This window comes from Schistocerca americana, chromosome 11, assembly GCF_021461395.2.
Source record: "Schistocerca americana isolate TAMUIC-IGC-003095 chromosome 11, iqSchAmer2.1, whole genome shotgun sequence".
Taxonomy (NCBI): Eukaryota; Metazoa; Arthropoda; class Insecta; order Orthoptera; family Acrididae; genus Schistocerca; species Schistocerca americana.
The window spans coordinates 156,095,324-156,115,473 of NC_060129.1; the positions used below are offsets into that span (position 1 = coordinate 156,095,324).

At 44.5% G+C, this 20,150-nt stretch overlaps 1 protein-coding gene across 1 annotated transcript; it reads left to right on the forward strand.

Moving 5' to 3' along the window:
- The first annotated feature begins 256 nt into the window (after positions 1 to 256).
- LOC124553420 (26S proteasome non-ATPase regulatory subunit 10-like) lies at positions 257 to 14,084 on the forward strand. Its single transcript, XM_047127283.1, has 2 exons — positions 257 to 369; positions 13,700 to 14,084. Exons 1-2 carry the CDS (start codon positions 257 to 259, stop codon positions 14,082 to 14,084), a joined length of 498 nt encoding a protein of 165 aa, XP_046983239.1.
- The last annotated feature ends 6,066 nt before the right edge of the window (positions 14,085 to 20,150 follow it).

Genomic DNA, 20,150 nt, shown 5'->3' on the forward strand with positions numbered 1-20,150 from the left:
GCCACAGCCCCGCTGCAGTAGCCGTACGTCAACCAGCACAGACAGATTCACTCGCAGATGCAACTGAAACCAAACGTGACGAGGTAGCGAGTGATTGTCAACAACAGGCGACGTCACAGCCCAAATCCCAAGGCGAAGAAGCGGAGTTTTACAGCAATAACACACAAACAGCAAACGAAAGTGATCATAGAAGTGACGGGGCGTTGGAAGAACGTTTGCAAACTGCGTCTGCGCCGCCTTTGGCAGACGAGACGAGATGGTGGCACACGACTGCCCCTCAGATCCACCGACACCGCCCTCAGTGGAGAACTGCTCAGGGGGTGGGCGGAGCAGACATTCGGTGAAGGCCAGAGTCAATGCAAAGCGCAAGTAAAGTAAAAAGAAAGGTTCTAAAGCAAACCGGGACGGTGGTCTCCAGTCGGATTCTCAGGAAGTATCCGGCATGGAGTGGCATGAAATGATAGACAAGCGGGAAAAAAGGTCACTCCCCTATGTTAGTCATATACGATTACCACGTTAAATATTAATAGGATACAGTCGGATGTTAAAATAGCTGCTCTGAAACAGTTTCTGTATGAGTCAGCGACGGATATTGCTCTCCTACAGGAAGTGGTATTCCCACAATTAAATTTGTCCAGTTACGTCGATTTTTACAATATTTCCACTGAAAAGAGTGTTGCACGGCCATTTTAGTTAGAGAAGGCATCCCCGTACATAACGTTGATAAATTAGAATCGGGATGAGGTATTTGAATAAACGTAGCAGGAGTCACTATAGTCAGTTCATATGCTCCTTCTGGCAGCAGTAATAAAGCTGCAAGAGCCACATTCTTTATTGAAAGCGTCATTTCTTTACTGAGGAAAAACCCCCTCCAACTTAATAGGGGGAAATTTTAATTGTGTATTGAGTCGAAAGGATCAAATCCCCAACTTCAATTACTCACGAGACTTGAGACATCTCGTTGTTGATTTAAAATATGCGTGGGAAATAAAATAACCAACAATGGTGAACTTCACTCATTGTCGCGAATTAATGTAGTAGAATTGACAGAATTTACGTAACGGAAAATTTAGCAGATACAGTACTGAAAACAGAAACTGTTCCCGTTAGTTTTTCCGATGACAGTGTGTTGTTGACCTGCGTAAATTTAACACCACAACCTACCAAAAGAGTAAGAAGCCAGTGGAATCTAAATATTTCGTTATTATCAGAAGAAGACTTAGAAGATGCCCTGACCAGAGCTTGGGAAATGTGTCTCCATTCACTGAACAACTTTCCAAGTGTGATAGAATGGTGGACCCAACGAGCGAAACCGAAGTTAAGGAAAGTTTTAATATCTTTCAGTATAGATATGGCCAGAGAAAGGAAACAGACTGTAGAATTCTACTACAGCGTGCTAACGGAACTCTACGATCAGACAGATGCAATTCCTACAAGATTAAAAGACATCAAGCAAATAAAAGCAAAATTATCAAGTCTGAAACGTAAGTAACTGGAGGGACTTGAAATGAAAAGCAAAGCAGTCAGTCACTGAAGATGAGACTGCTGCACTGTACCACCTTGTCAGACACGCCAAGAATAGTAGTAGTTTCGTGGATGAACTTCAGATGGATGATCGTACCATATTCACCACCCAGAAGGAAATAGAGAGATCTCAGTGTATTATGAACGTATGTATGCGTCAGGGGAAACAAACGAAGAAGAATACGATGAGCTCTTTGGTGCATATCTTCCACGAATATCGCGAGGAGATGATAACATTTCTTCGGACATCACCAAGGAAGATGTGTTAGAAATCGTGTGCAGCTCCCCCGCTAGGAAATCTCCAGGACCTGACAGACTGCCCATTGAATTCTATAAACGATTTTGGACCCTAATAGGAGAAAGTTCACCGAAATTGTCAATGAAGTCTTACAGGGGAAGCCAGTGCCTGCAGAGTTGACACAATGCAAAATCGTGTTGATCCCGAAGAACACAGGCTGCAAAAAAATAAGTAACCTACGGCCGATTTCGCTTTTAAATTCGGATTATAGAATTATAGCTCGAGTAATTAACAAGCGCTTTACACCATGCACCGCCGACATCATAGGCCAACAGCAGACTTGTGCTTTCAGAAGGACGATTTTACAAACTGCGGCTTTGTGTCGCGATGCCATTGCGCTAGCGCAGGCAAGTAACATAAAATGTGGACTGCTTTTCATAGACGTCCATAAGGCGTTTGATCAAATTAATCACAAATACCTGATAGAGACAATGCGTCGAATGGACTTCCTGGCAAAAACCATCGACATCCCCGAGAACGTGGCTATGGGCGTTACTGCACAAATCTCCGTTAGCTGTCAACTGACAAAAAAAATTGAAATAAAAAGGGGTGTTACCCAAGGAAGCCCCTTATCCATGCTCCTGTTCGTTATATCGCTGGAACCTTTCTTGAGACAGACACAGCACAGGCTGACAGGCATTACCATGACCGTGGTAGGCGCTTACGCTGATGATGCAGGCGTAATCATCAGAGACCAAACAGATGTGACGCAACTAGAGATGGTACTTGCAAAATACTGTTCCGCATCAGGTGCCGAGGGTAAATGGAAACAAAAGTAAATTTCTAGATATAAAGCGGCTTGCTAACATGCGCATTGAGTGGGCGAACCATGTTAATGAAAGCAAAGCCCTTGGAATAGCATTGACAACTTCCCTTTTAAAAATGATCGCAATAAGTTGGCGGGAGGTGGCAAGAAAAATCAAGGGAGCTTTGATTGAAAACTGTCAACGTAGCATAGACCAGTTCAAGAGAATACTGTTTATCAACACGTATATTTTATCCAATGCCTACTACATAGCACAGGTTCTCCCCATTCCATCAATGGTGGAGAAGGCGATCATGTCCACCTTAGCAAAGTTCTTGTGGATAGGGGAATTGTTTCGAGTGCCGGTGAAGACAGCAGTTTTGGATCCAAGCAATGGAGTAATGGGTCTGACATAAAGTTTAAAGCGATGGCATTGTATGTTAAACGAACATGGGGCATAATGTGTAACGATCCAGGGTGCACTACAGCGAAACTATAAGACATTGTCAGGCCAGAAAGTGTAGAGCCGCCGATAAATATACAAAAAATAAGTTTTAAGCTAAAACACATTCGGGAGTATAATATTGAACTAAGTTATCTCAGCAAAAAGCTTTTAAACTCCAAAAAAGTTACAGCAAAGGTGATTTTAGCTGAAAGACGGAAGCATGAAAATACGGAAAATGAATTCGAGAAAATACTGAAATATCAGAATCACAATAAGAAATGTGGCAACATGCTCCGAATTGTCTTCAGAAGAATGGGTATTGGTTAGGAACTGGATTCCTAGTAGAGAGGGAATGGGTTGGGTTCCCGACCCCAACCTCACCTGCAAGTCGCACATGAAAAATAAATCAGTAGTACAGCAGATACAAGAATGTGACGCCAAACATCTGGTGTCTGATACGAAGGAAGATCTTGAACTCCCCAAGGATGAGTTTAGAAGGCTGGAACTGACAAACATAACAAGGCAGTGAAGGATTTTGCGATGTCGCTGTTCGGGACTGCTCCTCTGTCCACATAATTTACCCTGGAAGGAACACACGTCAAGGATTTACTGAATGATTAATTTGGGTCCGGGAAATTATGATGAGGAACCTCAGGCTGCAGAAGAAGAAAATGTGCGTGCTGAACTGCCAGCTGTTGAAGGTAACAGTGAAGGTGCGGATTTGTGCTACTGCTAAAGACTGAATGATTCCTCATTCTTTGAATGTTGTAATTTATGACTGCAATTATCTGTCACCTCATCTATGTCATTTCTTTCTTTTTGTCCAACAACACAAATCATGGCGGTGGGTTTTCCATTTTCCATTGCAAAGTATATGAGGAGAAACATTGGTTTTTTAATCAGAATAACAAAGTCGATTGGGAAAAATTCAATTTTTATACATATAATAATTATAAACAAGAACCGCAGTGGTAATTATCGTAAAAACAAAGCAGTAATTTTTGCGACATCTTGCGCAACATATAAAAACGGGCGTTCGCAATAAATCTGTACAAAAACATGCCCCATTAATATTTACGAAAATGTTTCTAGTTTCTGATAATTTTGAGGCAAACCAGTCATACTGAATCATGTCTCGGAATATTGGTGACGATGATTGATGGAGAATTATAGAATGAATTTTGATGCAATCTTCCCGGGAATTAATTTCACGATTCTCCTGTTACAATGCGCTGCTATTTTGCAAGCGGTTTACGAAATTTTTAACTTGCCTGTAAAAGTAAACATCACAAGGTTGCACCAAAGAAGTGCATTTTTGAGGTATGACTTTCAGAGACCAAGTTGGCATATTTCCGTCATCTTGAAAAATTGCATCATATGTCTCCGGAATCGTTTGACCTCCCCAAGAGTCAATGAGAAGCAAATATTTACTCTCCCCGACGAAAGATTTTAAACATTTGCGGAGAAAATCCATGTATAAAACTGTTGTTCCTTTTCCGGACTGCGATGGTTACGATGACGTTCGTATAAGTATTGCCATAGCCATCTATTAATTAGTGAATACGAGGTCCGAAATGACCGGTCGCTTCTTGTAAGCATATGAAGACATGTGGGAGCAGTTTTCCGGATAATGTTATTGAATATTGTGCGGTGTACGAATGAGTCACTTCATTCAAATCCGACTTTTTCACGAAAACTGTTTTACTTACTTTTTCAGTGAGATTGATATTGGTATCCTAAAACAATAGTATTTTTAATATTAAACAATACTCGAATGTGTATGTAAATATATTTTTCTATAATTAAATTTGAATTGATATATTTTACATCGGTAAAAACATTTTGTACGCACAAAACATGTATTTACCTGTTTGGTCAGTATTTATCGCATAATCCTCGTCGTGGTATTGAGGGATTAACCGGCACGTCTGCCGACGAAAGGCATCCGCAGACGCCTGGATGGCCTCCATTGACGCCGCTTCTTTTTTCGAAACCAGTTTCGTGAGCTTGCGTTGTGAAATTCTGTGCTTCTGTTTAAATGCCGTGACCTATCGATCAGACGCCTAGAATTAGAAATCGACGAATTGTGCAGCCGCAGCCAATGTCCATTGCTGTAAATTTCTTGTCGTAACTTGCTGATATTGCAGTCTTGCTTCCACAAAACGGTCGTAGGTCCACGAATCTATCCCCTCAAATTTATCCATTCGCGTACCACGACTTTTAATATCTTTCTCCCATTAGGAAAGATATTCTTTTCTCTTCAATTGGCGGCATCCTTTTTTTTTTTCCAACGTCGCCAAGGACCACGTGAGGTGCGCTTTAGCAATATTCACGACTTTGTAGGCAATGGGAATCATGTCACTTTTAAATCTTTCCGGTGACGGTTTATATTCGTCTGGAGGCGAATCATTTTGTGGCACTTCGAACTGTTCGTCGTTCTCCTCACATTCTTCGCAATCCTCATGAGCGTGAATCAATTCCTCTTCAGTTACGAATGTTTTTTCACCCAAAAGTTCCAGTGTATTATTATAAAGTTCTCCGGCCAATAACATAGCATCGTGAGAGATTTCTTCCGAAGATGTCGATGCAATTAAAATATTTTCCGTCAACAGCTTTTCATAATACACCACTGCGCCCTTCAATCGTAATTTTGATAGGTCACTATGAACGGACTCTTCAGGAATTTCTTCTCCTATTCCAGATGAGCCAGCAACTTCTTCAGTCGACGTGTTTAACCTCGGATCGGAATAACACGTCGAAATTTCCAAACGGACATACGAGACGTCACTTTGCTACTTGTTGCGCGAGAGTCCTTCTAGGGTGGGCCATGACAGAGACCTAACCATGCCAGGTTGAAAGTCAGTCACCAGTAACCTTTCTTACGCGAGAGTGTTTTTTGATGAATGTGCCACTCATCGTGCAAGATCACTGGGCGGCTGAATCTTATTTTATTTCGGCATGAGATGTGCAAAATATCGGTGCTGGACTGAGATTCGAACTCGGATCTCCCTTTTCGTCACGTCTGATGCCTTTGTGTTGATACTTTCCACCGTTCGCCGCGCGGTCTGCGCGGCTGCCCCCGTCGGAGGTTCGAGTCCTCCCTCTGGTATGGGCGTGTGTGTCGACCTTAGCGTAAGTTAGTTTTAAGTTAGATGATGTGGCGGAGGGTACCGTGAGTACCTCTATCGGTTCTCCCTTATATTCCAGTCTCGTATTGTTCGTGGAAAGGAGGATTGTCGGTATGTCTCTGTGTGGGCTCTAATCTCTCTGATTTTATCCTCACCGTCTCTTCACGAGACGTAGGAGGGAGCAATATACTGTTTGACTCCTCGGTGAAGGTATGTTCTCGAAACTACAACAAAAGCCCGTACCGAGCTACTGAGCGTCTCTCCTGCAGAGTGTTCCACTGGAGTTTATCTATCATCTCCGTAACGCTTTCGCGATTACTAAGTGATCCTGTAACGAAGCGCACTGCTCTCCTTTGGATCTTCTCTATCTCTTCTATCAACCCTATCTGGTACGGATCCCACACTGCTGACCAGTATTCGAGCAGTGGGCGAACAAGCGTACTGTAACCTACTTCCTTTGTTTCCGGATTGCGTTTCCTTAGGATTCTTCCAATGAATCTGTCTGGCATCTGCTTTATCGACGATCAACTTTATATGATTATTCCATTTTAAATCACTCCTAATGCGTACTCCCAGATTATTTACGGAATTAACTGGTTCCAGTTCCTGAGTTGCTATATTGTAGCTAAATAATATGGGATTTTTCTTTCTGTGTATTAGCAGCACATTACACTTGTCTACATTGAGATAAGATTGCCATTCCCTACACCATGCATCAATTCGCTGCAGATCCTCCTGCATTTCAGTACAATTTTCCGTCGTTCCAGCCTCTCGATATACCACAGCATCATTCTCAAAAAGCCTCAGTGAACTTCGGATGTCATCCACAAGGTCATTTAAGTATATTGTGAACAGCAACGGTCCTACGACACTCCCCTGCGGCACACCTGAAATCACTCTTACTTCGGAAGACTTCTCTCCATTGAGAACGACATGCTGCGTTCTGTTACCTAGGAACTCTTCAATCCAGTCACACAATTGGTCTGATAGTCCATATGCTCTTACTTTGTTCATTAAACGACTGTGGGGAACTGTATCGAACGCCTTGCGGAAGTCAAGAAACACGGCACCTACCCGGGAACCCGAGTCTATGGCCCTCTGAGTCTCGTGGACTAATGGCGCGAGCTGGGTTTCACACGATCGTCTTTTTCGAAACCCATGCTGGATTCCTACACAGTAGATTTCTAGTCTCCAGAAAGTCATTATACTCGAACATAAAACGTGTTCCAAAATTCTACAGCTGATCGACGTTAGGGATATAGGTCTATAGTTCTGCACATCTGTTCGACGTCCCTTCTTGAAAACGGGGATGACGTGTGCCCTTTTCCAATCCTTTGGAACGCTACGCTCTTCTAGAGACCTACGGTACACCGCTGCAAGAAGGGGGCCAAGTTCCTTCGCGTACTCTGTGTAAAATCGAACTGGTATCCCATCAGGTCCAGCGGCCTTTCCTCTTTTGAGCGATTTCAATTGTTTCTCTATCCCTCTGTCGTTTATTTCGATATCTACCATTTTGTCATCTGTGCGACAATCTAGAGAAGGAACTACAGTGCATTCTTCCTTTGTGAAACAGGTTTGGAAAAAGAGATTTAGTATTTCGGCCTTTAGTCTCCCATCCTCTGTTTCAGAACCATTTTGGTCGCAGAGTGTCTGGACATTTTGTTTTGATCCACCTACCGCTTTGACACAAGACCAAAATTTCTTAGGATTTTCTGCCAAGTCAGTACATAGAACTTTACTTTCGAATTCATTGAACGCCTCTCGCATGGCCCTCCTCACATTACATTTCGCTTCGCGTAATTTTTGCTTGTCTACAAGGCTTTGGCTATATTTATGTTTGCTGTGAAGTTCCCTTTGTTTCCGCAGCAGTTTTCTAACTCGGTTGTTGTACCGCGGTGGCTCTTTCCCATTTGTTACGATCTTGCTTGGCACATACTCATCTAACGCATATTGTACGATGGTTTTGAACTTTGTCCACTGATCCTCAACACTGTCTGTACTTAAATCAAAAGTTTTGTGTTGAGCCGTCAGGTACTCTGAAATCTGCTTTTTGTCACTTTTGCTAAACAGAAAAATCTTCCTACCTATTTTAATATTTCTATTTACGGCTGAAATCATCGATGCAGTAACCAGTTTATGATAGTTGATTCCCTGTTCTGCGTTAACTGTTTCAAATAGTTCGGGTCTGTTTGTCACCAGAAGGTCTAATATGTTATCGCCACGAGTCGATTCTCTGTTTAACTGCTCAAGATACTTTTCAGATAAAGCACATAAAAAATTTTCACTGGATTCTTTGTCCCTGCCACCCGTTATGAACGTTTGAGTCTCCCAGTCTATATCCGGCAAAGAAAAATCTCCACCCAGAACTGTAACATGGTGGGGAAATCTACTCGAATTTTTTTCCAAATTATCCTTCAGGTGCTCAGCCACAACAGCTGCTGAGCCAGGGGGCCTATAGAGACATCCAATTACCATGTCTGAGCCTGCATTAACCGTAACCTTCACCCAAATTATTTCACATTTCGGATCTCCGTCAATTTCCTTCGATACTATTGCACTTCTTATCGCTATAAACACGCCTCCCCCTTCACTGTCCAGCCTGTTGTTTCTGCGGTATACATTCCAATCTGAGTTTAGAATTTCATTACTGTTTACATCTGGTTTCAGCCAACTTTCTGTCCCTAGTACTATGTGGGCATTGTGACCGTTTATTAATGGGAGCATTTCTGGGACCTTTCTATAGACACTCCTGCAGTTTACTAATAGGTTATTAATATTGTTATTCCCCGTTGCGTTTTGCTTACTACTACCTTGTCGCGTCTCAAGAGGGGTCTTGTCGGGCCTAGGGAGGGAATTCTCTAACCTAAAAAACCCACATGTGCACTCCACACATACTCCGCTACCCTTGTAGCCGCTTCCTGACGCCTGACCTATTCAGGGGGACCCTACATTTCTCCACCCGATAGCGGAGGTCGAGAAATTTGCACCCCAAATCTCCGCAGAATCGTCTGAGCCTCTGGTTTAAGCCTTCCACTCGGCTCCAAACCAGAGGACCGCGATCGGTTCTGGGAACGATACTACAAATAGTTAGCTCAGACTCCACCCCGCGAGCGAGGCTTTCCGCCTTCACCAATTCCGCCAACCGCCTGTACGAACTGATGATGACCTCTGAACCCAGACAGCAGGAGTCACTGGTGCCGACATGAGCAACAGTTTGCAGTCGGGTGCACCCAGTGCTCTCTATGGCCGCCGGCAGGGCCTCCTGCACATCTCCGGTGAGACCCCCCAGCAAGCAGAGTGAACACTGGCCTTCTTCCCAGACCTTTCCGCTTTTTCCCTAAGCCTAACGTTGGAGCTGCCAATAACTAGTAAACTCCTCCCGCCGTGTGCCTGCTCGGACCTTGCTGAAGGAGCGGCCACATGTCCACTCACAGGCAGAGCGGGCGATGCCACACGGCCAGCCTCCACATTGACCCTCCGCCTCGTGCGCCGCGAACGCCGCTGAACCCGCCACCCCTTGGGGAGAGGGAGGCCCAACCGCGCCCGGTACCCGCGAAGATGTCTCGACAGCAGGGACAGTGGGTGACGCGTGTAACACCTGGGGTGTACCAGACTCCACTGCCGCTACACTCCGAGGCAGCAGCCTGAAGACGGCTGACCGCGGCCATCAACACGCTCAGCTGTTCGCGGACAGTGGCCAGCTCCTCCTGCGTCCGTACACAGCAGTCACACATCCTATCCGTCCTAAGGAATCAATTTACTGAAGAGAGTTAATCAACCTTTAACTAGACTGCTAATCCAGTAAAGGCGGCTGATAACTGACTAAACTGTGGTTACCAGACACTTCTTGTAGAAAACAATAAAAAAGCACTACCTGTCTAAGGACTGTATTGAAAACACTAGCACTGCTGGCACTATGGCTGACTAAAGGGACTCTTGAGATGAGTTATTGTCCTGAATGGTGGTTACAAAATTAATGGTGCGCGTTCTTGCTGGAGAGTGAAAATGATAATGCATGAGGTGACTGGCCCGTATCGAACTACGGTGGGTAGAGGCAGATAAAGTATTCAAACTGTCCGTGAATATAGCGACATGGTAGCTGCGGCACATGTTGTCACGCTCGAGTGCGCTGTAATGTCGCTCGATTTCGGGAATGCTTTCGATAGGGAGAGTCACCAGTGCCTTCTTGAAACAATGACCGTACTGGATTTTCTGCAATATTTTGTCAAGGTAATTGTTATAATGTTGAAGAACAGCAGTTTGCAAGTCATGATCAGTGAGTGGTCAGCTAACCAGGCAGCTCGCACTCAAGAGTTGTGTGCGCCGAGGTGGTCCTGTGTGGAGGGCCTCGTTCGCCACTGCCGCTGAGGCCCTGCTAGCCGCTCTGCAGAAACAGCTGCGAGGGCTGCACGCATGGAGACACACACACACATACCGCCAGAATATCGTGTGTAGGGCGTACACAGGTGACGGGGTCTCGTGATCTCCGGCGAGAGCGAGTCGCAGAAGGCACTGCAGGTCACCAGCAAATACCAACTTGCATCAGGTTCAAAGCTAAGCAACACTAAAGCACACGTCATGAATGTGGGGTGCGGAATATCTTTGCGAAACACGCGAGACCTCAGTCCAAGTTCTGCCTCTGGACTACAGGTCTAACGTAAATCGTACTGCAGCTGCAAACTCTAAGAAAGTGCTTGCCAGCGTGCCAGTTGGAGTCAAAGAACATAGAGAAGGCTTGACGACATCCAAAGGGCACACTTTGCACATATGTAGATGGTCTCTAAAGTCAACTGTGTGGCACAAGTTTTACCCATAACAGGTGAAACAGCAGCAAGATTTCTGTCAGCTACGAGACATTTTCTAACTCGTGGTAATATTTTTAAGATAAAGTTTCACACGTTGACCATCTCGGGCGGAAACGGGGGAATTAAATATCGCCGACTTTGGGAGAAAGTGAGAAACTATATTCGTGTGTTCGACACACGAGATGCGGAAGAAGACACACACGCCCCTCACGCCGCACTTACCACACGAAATTACTCCCACTGTCTGGAATCCACCCACAGATGTACGGCACGTCGCCAATGGCTTTTATCATTTTGAACAATTTTGATTCCAACTCAGTTATACTCAAACCAGAGTTGGCCGTCGAATATGGTAAAAGTCAAGAACATGTACGTGGAATTAATGAGAAGCAAAAGCGGAAACGTGACTGTACAAAAGTAGCCACACTACGGCTGGAGGGCCATCTGGACAAACATCGGCACCCCTCACCTACCAACAAGTGTGAAAACTACTCGGTAGAGGGCAGTAAACAGGAAAGTAGCAACCAAAGCGAAAGTTGAGGCAGTCCACCTGGGTGGTCGGCAGCACGTGAGAGAATTACGACCTGATAGCAGGCGGGGTTCGTACTCGCTCAAGTGGAGAACATCTGGTGAGTTATCAGACAATTGTTGGCCACAATAACACGAACTCTACTCCCAGTACCTTGCCTTCCAATTGTTTTGAATCGTAGCGACGTGCCGTGTGAATAAAGGAATGCTGTAAACTGGCTAAGAGGACAGACAACGCACCACCTGCCAGCAGAGGGAAGCGAGACGGGCGGGCGCTGGGTGGGTCGCCGCACGCACGCCGGGCACAAGCGGGCCACGGGGCGGCGCGTGCGTCGCTGAGGCGGGAAACTGCGAGAGGAACTTCGCAACATGTTTCAGTACATACAGTTACGTGAAACAGCGTGCAAACTGAATAGAAAAAGGCGTAACGCAAGAACATCGTAATGACTCGTCCTTAAGCTCTTTTGTGTTAAACGGTGTTTCTTACTGACTTATTTATTTTTAAGGAAACAGAAATCTAATTTGAAATACATAGGTCAGAAGCACTCTATTTTGTGTTGAAGGAATCTCGGAGGAAAAGCTGGTCCTCACGACAGAACACGTGGTACTTTTTAGTACACTTTATTTCACTTCATTATGTATGTTAAAACTCCTTTTAACCATAAGGGACTGCGCTGATTTCTGCTGTTCTGCGTTACATTCATCGTCACCCGCTGTATCAGGAATCGCAGCACGGAGCTTCCAGCGCGTGCAGTGGTCAGCGATGGCAGAAGACCAACTTTCCAAACGAGCCTCGGGAACTGAGGCATTGGCCGAGTTACAAGATGTTGAGAAATAAATCGGAAAGCAGACCATCGTGAACACAGCTTGGAAGGCGTCGCTCTCAGCTGAGTTAGTTTGTGTGCAAACATGGTCTTTCAGATGAAGTGCTAAAAATAAAAAAAACTTGCACACTCTTTGTTACTTGTGACTGAAACCGTACTTGAGATATTTCTTCTTTACTTGTTAGATTGCATTCCCCAATGATAGCGCAGTAAGAAAACTTTCGTCGTGTCATTTAAAGGAGGATGCTGCTTTCTGAGCTTTCATTTATTACAATAAGTTTGAATATGCAAGCGTAATGGCTGTGTAATGTCCAATAACACGATTCCTGGTATTTGCATCATCGAAGTGTCAGTTTGCATGTAAACCGATAATCACACAGAGCAGTTTTCTCTTGTGGGCTCATGTAGTGAACATTTTGTACAGGCAAAGACTGCATAGAACAACAACAAAGAATGAAAGAAAATTTCCGTTAACACAATTAATTAATGAAGTCCCCAGCAAGTATAAAATCTACGAAGCCAACAAAGCACAAGTGTAGCTGTTCTGTGTGTGGAAGTGTGATTCAACGTACACATCTGGCACAGTTCTTCTTCAATAAGACAAGAAATTTTAAATGTCATTTATACTGAAGTAATTAAAGAAAATAGAAATACTATAATTACGCAAGAAAACCAGAATTACACTCTAATACAAGAAGACAAGCCAGATGCTTTGTTGACTGAACCTGTAATGACGCATTATTCAAGACATTGAAATAATGAGAAAAAAAGCGAGTTTTGTTACCTTCATATATATTGATGAAAAGCACTCTAATCATTTCAATATCTCCATTAGAACAACATCTGCTGTCTAGCCCATCAAACAACTGCATAAAACATGGAACAAGCACTCCCTACTAAAACATCTCAACACCGACTCGCTACTACCACATCTCAACAAGCACACTCCACCACGACCTCTCGACAAGAACTCTTTGCTACGACATCTCAGCAAGCACTGACAACTGCCACATCTCGACAAGAACTGCCAGTGGAGGCGGCGGAATAAAACTCTTTGGCGCAATCTCTGGCGCTGTGGCTCAGTGTAGCCACCTTTCAACTTGCAGGAATGAGTGTGACAAAATGTGGTAATGAAATTCTTTCAGAGGTTGTATAATGCTATTTGTAATGGACGATGAATGAAGATTTTCTTATGAGGGGGGATAGAACAGATTTGCTGTAATTTAATACACACACACAACTGCGCACTGTTTTGTACTGTGGGGGGGGGGGGGGGGAATACGGTAGGTTTGTTTGAGGACAGATTTGTATTCGCAACAGTTGTTTCGTCGTGTGGCTGTTTTCCCCATTCTGTGTGTTGTGTGTTTGTAGCAGAGAGTGGCAGTTTGTGTGTTTTGTGCAGGAGCCTCTCTGCAGAGGAGAGGGACAGGAGGCTGGTCCAGGCGGCTAAGCAGCGGGCAGTGGGGGAGCTGAGGGCGCTGATCGCCGCAGGGGCCGACGTGTGGGCGAGGGGCGAGTGGAGGGGGTGGACCGCCCTGCACTGGGCAGCAGCCAGGGGAGACGTCGAGGCGGCGAGGCTGCTGGTGGGGGCGGGGGCGGCGGTGGACGCCAGGGATGACGGTGGGTGGACGCCGCTGCATCACGCGGCAGCCAACGGCCGCGCAGAAGTGGCGGCTGCGCTGCTCGTCGCGGGGGCCGACAGGGGGGCCACAGATGGTGGTGGGCGGACAGCGCTGGACCTCGCCAGGCACTACAACCACAGGCGGCTGGTGGAGATGCTGTCATGAGGCAGGCAGTCCAGCGAACTCTGTGCAAAAAAAACAGGAACTGAAAGAGGTTGTACCAGAGCAATATTCATAATTTTTTAAATAAAGATCCAAAAAAGTCAATCCTATTGTGACTCACTAATTTCAGCCCTCCTCGAGTAGCATACAGCACACAAATACTCTAACCAATGCTGTAGCAAAACTGAGACAACGCCAGATAACAGCAAAATAATTCAGGTAACAATGGACAATCCTTGTTTCAAGGAAAATCTCAAGAGTACACTTCCAGAGTAAACATGGCAAAAGTCAACAGTTCATTGTGAACAATCACAACTGCTCTATAATATCTGATCGCTGAAAAGTATTTCATACCAGTCAGCAAGGTGCTGCATCAGACTATTCTAATTTGCAACATACCGAGATTAATGCTATATCAGTTCTATCACCAGAATTATCGCTCCTGATACCAGACTCAATTTACTTCTCCATATTCAGCAAACATTCTACTCTACCGTACCTGTTGTGTTTAATAACAATGAGATATTAGTAGCAGTATTCACACTACATAATGCGACCATCATCTGCAACCATACAGTCAGTCCACACTTAACTAAACACAATCAGACCACAACATGACACGCATACAAAATGTGAATGAAATCCTCTCTATCTGGTACTGTTGTCTCTACTTGACGTAAAAGATTGCAAGAAGCAAAGCAATTCTAGTTGTATTGGAGACAGAACACCGAGGCTCGAGTTTCAGCACACGAAAGCAATTCCGCAACGACGCACACGAGTCTCCACACTCATCGGCCACAACGGCACAGCTGAGACGGTGACGCAAGTCCTGGAGCTACAGGTAATAAAATTACACTTACTTTGACTCGTACATCGAGTAAATAAGTGTAGTGGAGAGTGTACGCCTGTCAACTCAGCTGCTGTCGCCTCACTTCACTGCCTGCGGCCGCAGCTGACGCAGCTCGCCGCTCCCCGCCACTCCGTGGCTCCTGCCACAACTGTCAGCGGCCCCTCTGCTTGTGAGGCGCCAGCAGGCAAACGGCAGAACAGTCCGTGAGGCCGTCACTCACACTTCACTCACAAAGAGTACTGACAAGGCGCAGACACAACATTGCCTTCACGAATCTTTCCAACAGTAAAATTTCCTCTCCGAGACCTTCGCTATTAACGTCTACACTGTAGCAAGATTCATCGTTTCCCACAAGCTCTTGGACCGGAGAATCGTGTTCGCTTACGTAGTTCCACGGGAAACGGAATGTGTCCGTGTTGCGTGTGGCTGCACACGGTACATTCAAGTTCCCTACAGCTGTGTAATAACGTGGCAAACATTTAGCGAGCTATGGTTTAAATCGTCCCCTGATGCTTCATCAACAAAGCGTTTTCTTCTGCCTTGCCGTTTCTCTCCGTCATCAATCATTACATTCAGTTCAGGTGATATTCCAATATTTTCTGCTACTTGGCAACTTCCTGCGTAAATAGTATCCCAACATTTCTCAGCTGATTTAATTCTTCAGCGTGACTCTTATTAATACTACTTGAAACATATGTTTCTCCGGTTTGAAGTACAACTTTACGTACGTTTATTGCAGCTAATAATTTCATATACTTATGAATGCTCCTTAGTTCAATGTGTTGCTCCCGCAGTCGACGTTATTAGCAAGTTCAACCGCCCATTGTAATCCTGGCCAATTCTCGGCAAATGGATGCATGGCACCTACCCATACAGACCCTCTCGTTGCCGATATTTTCTTTTAAAACTGTCCGTAGCTGCCACTTTCATTTTAAATGAGTTCCTTAGAAACAGCAGTTGTACTGGAGACAGAGGAGAAACGTCATGGGGAAGTATCGCAGTTAACTCGAGTGATTCTTTTTGCCACGTCTTCCCCACATGTGGCACATGTAAGTTGACGTTTCGTTGCTGTGTGTGCAACTATGACTGCCACATCAGACACAATCTTACACGCCTCCGCCGTGATATTAAACGCTCTTTGTGGAGGTAACAGAGGGCCATGTTGTGCATCTCGCCGAAAGTTCGGGACGCGCCTGACGCTCTCCAGCTGGTGTTGTCTGCTACTGCGGCTCACTGGAACGGCACAGCACGCTACAGCAGAGGGGAAACAGCCCAGAACTCCGTCCCCTTTCCTCGCATCGTCAAACACGCCGGAATTCACTGCTCATATCGCTCAATAACCGGACACCAAATAGTCTGAAACGTGTTCCTGTTTAAAATCGTGTATGTAAATGTCTGGTTGGTATCTGAGAAATTGGTAAAATTTATTTTGATATGTAAATAGGTTAATCTCAGAGCGGGCGAGCAGAACGGTTTTGAAATTAAATTTTGATCGGAAGTATGTGAAGCACACGCTACACGATGCGAAATCCAGACCAGCCAGCACGTCAAACAATTCGCCTGCGAGAGAGCGTGGCGTTTTCAGTGAAACTTACAAGTGCTATTTGATTGCAAACAAATGACTCAGGTTAAAATGTTGGCCCTGAATGTTGTTAATGTTTATCTTCAGCCTCGCAAAGAATCACTGTACCAGCAGTTTTACGGTAATTACAGAGCAAATGAACACAAAATTTTACGCATCCAACTTTGTGTTAAAACTGTTTCAAAACTCACAAGGTAACACCTGTCTCAGATCATCTACCGATTTGAAACCTCTGAAGTGATGTACTTTCGCAGATATATCCCGACAAATACACTATCTGACAGTGGGCAATGGTAATTAAATATGTTGGCCTACCTCTGAGAACGGAAGGTTCGTTTCTTCTGCAATCTATTTAGTATTAGTATAATGACAGAACTGTCAAAAACCAAAAAAGAGGAACTGAAGTTAACGACTGACAAATGAGAGGAAGGTTCCAAGTATAACTATGCCTCACTAAGCCACAACAGCAACACACCCTTCCGTGAATTACAACCACACATGCCAGCACACTCCCTGGTGCGACAGGCTTACATACTACGAGTAAAATACTTAAAACGACTCACCACGCAGGAACTGGAGAATCTATTGTGATTTCGCGCGCTGCGTTGATAGCTACAGTGCTGTGCTATAATGCAAAACACATTGCCCACCTTGCCACCATGATTGTTACATCGTTTCATATTTCGAATATTTTGTGGTATGTTATTAGTTTCGGGGTAATTTCTACCTTTTGTGTTTTTGCTGATACGTCTGTAGTTGACAGCCTCCAGCTGTTCCAGCACAATGTCTCCAGAACTGAGTCTGAATGCAGTGCTGCACGGCCCAGACCGTACATGAGAAAATCATTACGAAATATTATCAGCCCTGTATATGTTTACTTACAGCTGCACAGTAAAGGCTGATATTAGGAAAAATACTTTGTTTTTCTCGCATCTCCAGTTACAGAACAGTTCTTACAGGTAGCGACAATCTGTAGGAGACTACAGAACAATCAGGTGAAGAAAGGTTCAACCGTAATTTCGAAAATGTAGTGTATTTCAAATGACGCAACGGATATCCAATTGTGCAAAAAATGTCTTAGAGCTGAAGTGGAAAAATAATTAACATAATCGGTGTTGAGCGCACCGCCTTCGAAGAAAATGGAAAAATCTACAAAGTAATGGAGCTAAATAACTGCAAATATTCCAAGGTTTAGTTTTCGACCTCTTTCCTTTGGCAGATTCTTAAAATAAAACGTGGTATGTATGTCTGTTTTCACCTCTGCAACTGAATGTAGCCCAGTCAACTGGTTGTTGTCCCATAACGAAACTGCGGAAGATCTTTTAATGACGTGTTTTGGCCTACTAAATAATAATTTCGTGGTTGCTGCCTTGTAGCAGACTGGCTTCACAACGAGAGATCCAGAAAGCGTCAAAATTTTCACTCTTCTCAGATTTTCGTTCGTTTCACGAAGACTATGCGTTTCTCGGAGTTGAAAACCCTGAACAAAATTACAGTAGCCAAACTCTTCTACAAAACGCACCAATCAGGTCTGATTTTCTGACAGCGAGCGGTGACGGCGCTAGAGCGCGCTGAAGAACGGCGACTGCCGAAAATTCGGAACGCTCCTTTAACGGCCTTCGTCTGTTGTTCTCTGGTATTACGGCGCACTGCAACGGTACGGCACGCTTCAGCAGAGGGGAAACAGCCCAGAACTCCGTCTGCGTTCTTCCCATCACCAAACACAACGGCATTCACCGTATATATCTGGCGATGAAACTAAAGTGATATCTTTTGAAACGTGTTCGTATTTATTTAAACTCGTCGTTTAAAGTGCCTGTCTGGTGTCTGAGAAATTATTGAAATTTATTTTGATACCGAAATATGTAAATCTCAGTGCAGAGCATCAGAAGTGTGTAAAAATAAAATTTTGAACAGAAGTATGTGAAGAACACGCTACAGGCTAGCCAGTACGTGAAACAATTCGCCTGCGAGAGCGCAGGCGGTTTTCGATGTAATTTATATACGCTACTTGTCTACAAAACAAATGACTCAGATTAAAATGTTGGCCCTGGATACTGTTAATCTTTATCTTTACACTTGCAAACAATAACTGTACCAAAAGTGTTTTTGTATTTATAGTCCAAGTGAACATAAAATTTAACAGATCTGAGTTTGTGTCAAACGGCTTAAAAAATTGACAAATAACACCTTTCTGAAACAATTTACCGATCAGAAACGTCTCAAATGATGTGATATCTTCACAGGTGCATTCTGGTGTCTGACGGAGGATACTCTGAGTACCACAGGTGTTTCAGCCTTTTCCTGTTCCAGTCGCCAATGTGTTGTACTCTCATAAAAAAGTTTGAAATCGAGTGAAAAACTTTACGCCCACAAGAGTTAACAGCTTTCATAAGTTTCAGCTCAAAGTATCAGTTCCAATTACGATTAGCCGAAGTGCCAAGCGCATCCTTCACGTACTTCCGTTCAAAATTTAGTTTTTATACAGTTCTGTAGAACTGCATTGAGATTATAAAATTGCATTGTCCTCCTTTTCCAAAAAGCTGCTTCACAACTGTAGTGGACAAGGTTCATTCTCACGCTAGGCTTACTGTAACTCAGGAACCAATCGAGAATGGAGCTGAAATTATGCCGTTTGTACTGACATACTTCCCATGTATCAATGATTCGGAACGGAGGACTGTAGAATATTTGGTAAGTAAAAGGCCGTGCCAGGTTAGTCCTCAGGGACGGTGCGAGAAATATCTTCCGACTACTCGTCTGTTAAGAGCTCTGTCTGGTTTTTCGTCCTTTGGCGACAGACCGACGTTGGGCGGCCATTGCTCCCAGAATCCACTCAACTCGTGACGTGTTTATTGCAACGGATCCAGCGCCGTCACGCATGCAGCACGCTATAATCTGGAGAACATGGCCTTGAATTGTTCTCACTGTCTCAACATGGTATTAGTTAACTGCAGCAGCGTCTGCGGAAAGTTCTCAGAACTAATCTCGCTTATAAGCAGTAACAATGTCCACACAGCAGTAGGGACGGAAAGCTGGGTGAAACGCGAAGTCAGTAGCAACGAGATTCTAAATTCCGGTCGCAACGTAGGTCGTAAAGAGAGGTCGACCGCTGGTGTTTAAAGCAGTGAAAAGTAGGAATGCATGAGAGAGATCAGTGGAGATGCCGAATGTAAGATAATTTGTATCAAGAGAAGCGTGAAAGCTGGATCAAACGTGGTGATCGGACGCTTCAATAGACTCAGCACCAACAATGGCGGAACAGTTTGAGGGGAACCTGGAGAATATTTCGCGTGAATTTGCTGGCCATGTTATAGTTTTAGGTGGAAACTTAATGTTGCCATGTATACAAGGAGACTCAGGTGGCTAAAACTGGTAGTAGGGCCAGAAAATCATAATAAATTAATCCAAATGCTTAACCGAAAAACTACCTTGAGCCATTAATCTGAGAAGCGACTGGTGAAGATAGCATCTTAGGCCTGCCGGTAACAAAGAGACCCGAACTTTTCGAATCTGTTGGTGTAGAACAGGGAATCAGTGATCCCAAGACCGTTAGAGTGTCACTGAATACGACCGTAAACAGGAATACAAAGAAAGGTGGGAAGGTCATTCTGCTCAGCAAGAGCGACGAGAAACA

Excerpts from the sequence above, each read along its gene's own strand:
- LOC124553420 (XM_047127283.1), top strand. The coding sequence starts at position 257 with ATGGTGGCACACGACTGCCCCTCAGATCCACCGACACCGCCCTCAGTG. Across the intron at positions 370-13,699 it reads AGAGTCAATGCAAAGCGCAA|GAGCCTCTCTGCAGAGGAGA; the intron begins GTAAAGTAAAAA and ends TGTTTTGTGCAG.